Source organism: Microtus pennsylvanicus, chromosome 12 (assembly GCF_037038515.1).
Source record: "Microtus pennsylvanicus isolate mMicPen1 chromosome 12, mMicPen1.hap1, whole genome shotgun sequence".
Lineage (NCBI taxonomy): Eukaryota > Metazoa > Chordata > Mammalia > Rodentia > Cricetidae > Microtus > Microtus pennsylvanicus.
This window is the reverse complement of record NC_134590.1, coordinates 27,341,039-27,343,434: the sequence shown is the minus strand read 5'-3', so window position 1 is coordinate 27,343,434 and position 2,396 is coordinate 27,341,039. Positions and strand designations below refer to the sequence as shown.

At 55.4% G+C, this 2,396-nt stretch overlaps 1 protein-coding gene across 1 annotated transcript; it reads left to right on the top strand.

The window, feature by feature from the left end:
* The first annotated feature begins 257 nt into the window (after positions 1 to 257).
* On the top strand, positions 258 to 1,848 carry Gsx2 (GS homeobox 2). The gene is made up of 2 exons (XM_075943495.1): positions 258 to 897; positions 1,508 to 1,848. The coding sequence occupies exons 1-2, from the start codon at positions 321 to 323 to the stop codon at positions 1,846 to 1,848; spliced, it is 918 nt and encodes a 305-aa protein (XP_075799610.1). The 5' UTR covers positions 258 to 320.
* Positions 1,849 to 2,396: the final 548 nt, after the last annotated feature.

The window sequence follows — 2,396 nt, the reverse complement described above, 5'->3', positions numbered from 1 at the left end:
CCCCCCTCTCCCCGCTTCTGTTGTGACTCGGGCAGCCTATCCCGAGGGTGGGGAGCTGCGGAGAAGCCTGAGCTGAACGGTACTCCGCAGCATCACGTGCCAGGGTGGGGGCTATAAAATCCTGAAGCCGGGGCGCCGGGCGGGGGACGTGAGGACCAACCTTCTCCAGAGACCCCTTTGTTCGAGTCCCAGACGCCGCCGACACCTCTGCGTCCCCAAGGGCTTGACCGCCCGCGCCCTAGTTCTCTAGACAGAGCTCAGATCTCGAAAGGCGAGGGGACGCCGCAGCCCGCGGAACAAGCCATCCATCCCCCGTCGTCATGTCGCGCTCCTTCTATGTGGACTCGCTCATCATCAAGGACTCCTCGCGGCCCGCACCCTCGCTGCCGGAATCGCACCCAGGGCCGGATTTCTTCATTCCGCTAAGCATGCCGTCCCCGTTGGTGATGTCGATGTCGGGGCCCGGCTGCCCGTCCCGCAAAAGCGGCGCTTTCTGCGTGTGCCCGCTTTGCGTCACCTCGCACCTGCATTCCTCTCGCCCGCCCGCAGGAGCCGGTGGCGGTGCAACGGGGACCATAGGCGCTGCGGTGGCGGGCGCTGGGGCGGCTGGGGGCACCGGCGCCCTACCTCTGCTCAAGAGCCAGTTCTCTTCCGGCCCTGGGGACCCACAGTTTTGCCCACGGGTGAGCCACGCACACCATCACCACCACCCGCCCCAGCACCATCATCACCATCACCAGCCTCAGCAGCCGGGCTCAGCGGCGGCGGCGGCGGCGGCTGCTGCTGCGGCAGCGGCGGCCGCAGCGGCCCTGGGACACCCTCAACACCACCCACCTGTCTGCGCCGCCACCACCTACAACGTGTCGGACCCGCGGAGGTTCCACTGCCTCACCATGGGTAGGGCGGGGTACCTGGGTACCTGCGCGCCTCCGGGGAACAAACTTTGCGCCGCCAAGGGAGGAGGTGGGGTGGAAAGTGGCGGGAGGTGGAACTTTGTAGAACTGTTGAGCTCATCCCTAGAAATTCCACGGGTTAACTTGTCAACCTCTTGGTGAAGCCTTATGCACTTCGTTCTACAGGTGCACAAGTGTCGTGTGTTATCCGGGTTTTTGAGACCTGGATCATGACTTCAGGGAAACCCGAGGTTGACTGACTGAGGTTTGGGGTGGGTGTGTTTGAACCTCAGTATTGCATCTTATCACCTGGGCTGGTTCAAGGGTTTCTATGCCTTTGGCTGAGGCTGCTAGCAGTTTCTACTTTGCTAGGCCGGCGGAAGGCTGCAGAGGAGCCCAAGCCCCAGCACTCCTTAGTTGTTTAGCTTGGAATTCAGCGCACATTGAAGGCCTGAATTCTCAGGGACGTCTCTCTCCCTCCCAGACAGGCTGTAGAATGTGAAACTGGGACGATCATGGGCGGGTTGAGTTAAAACTGCCCTATCCGATAGTTGGCAAGTAGGGTAGGGAATACCTTTCCTGCACCTCACCTCTACTCTCTCTTGGGTCCGTAGGAGGCTCGGACGCCAGCCAGGTACCCAACGGCAAAAGGATGAGGACAGCTTTTACCAGCACGCAGCTCCTAGAGCTGGAGCGAGAATTCTCTTCCAATATGTACCTGTCCCGACTCCGAAGAATCGAGATCGCAACATACCTGAACCTCTCAGAGAAGCAGGTGAAAATCTGGTTTCAGAACCGTCGCGTGAAGCACAAGAAAGAAGGGAAAGGCGCTTCGAGGAACAATCACGCAAGCTGCAAGTGCGTGGGCAGCCAGGCGCACTATGCTCGCTCAGAGGACGAGGACTCCTTGTCCCCAGCCTCGGCTAACGAAGACAAGGAGATTTCTCCCTTGTAAAGGAGGATGCCCCTTCTCAGGCTACCTGCTCCCGGCAGCCCCTGCTGCGTCACAGCACGGGGACCAAAGTTCTAGTTCATTGCCTTCATCCCACCTGGAAAAGGAACTCGGGAAAGTCCAGAGAGTTCAAAACTGAGCCCGACTTTGAAGCTACTTCTTGACTCTTTATTTGGGACTCCACTCAGAGTTGTACATCTTTTTTTTTACTGTAAATAATCTAGAATTCTAGTCAGTCTCATATAACAGGAAAACAGGGTTGATTTAAGTTTAACACTGAATGGAGGGAGTGGGTTGAAACCGCATGTCATTTGCCACCCTTGTCTTCGCAAAACTTGATCAGATGGGGGTTTCTTTATTATTTTTTTGTTCTGTTTTAAAAATGAAACCATTGAAGTTGCCATTAATATAGAATTAAACTCCTTAGGTCTTGTTTTCTGAAATTTTTCATTGGGGGAAAGTTTTAAATTCGAGTCTCCGGAAGTCCCTTTGTATGTGAATAGTTTTATATAAAATTTATATTTATATTTATTTAAATAAATGAAACAAAA

Excerpts from the sequence above, each read along its gene's own strand:
- Gsx2 (XM_075943495.1), top strand. The coding sequence starts at position 321 with ATGTCGCGCTCCTTCTATGTGGACTCGCTCATCATCAAGGACTCCTCG. Across the intron at positions 898-1,507 it reads GTTCCACTGCCTCACCATGG|GAGGCTCGGACGCCAGCCAG; the intron begins GTAGGGCGGGGT and ends TTGGGTCCGTAG.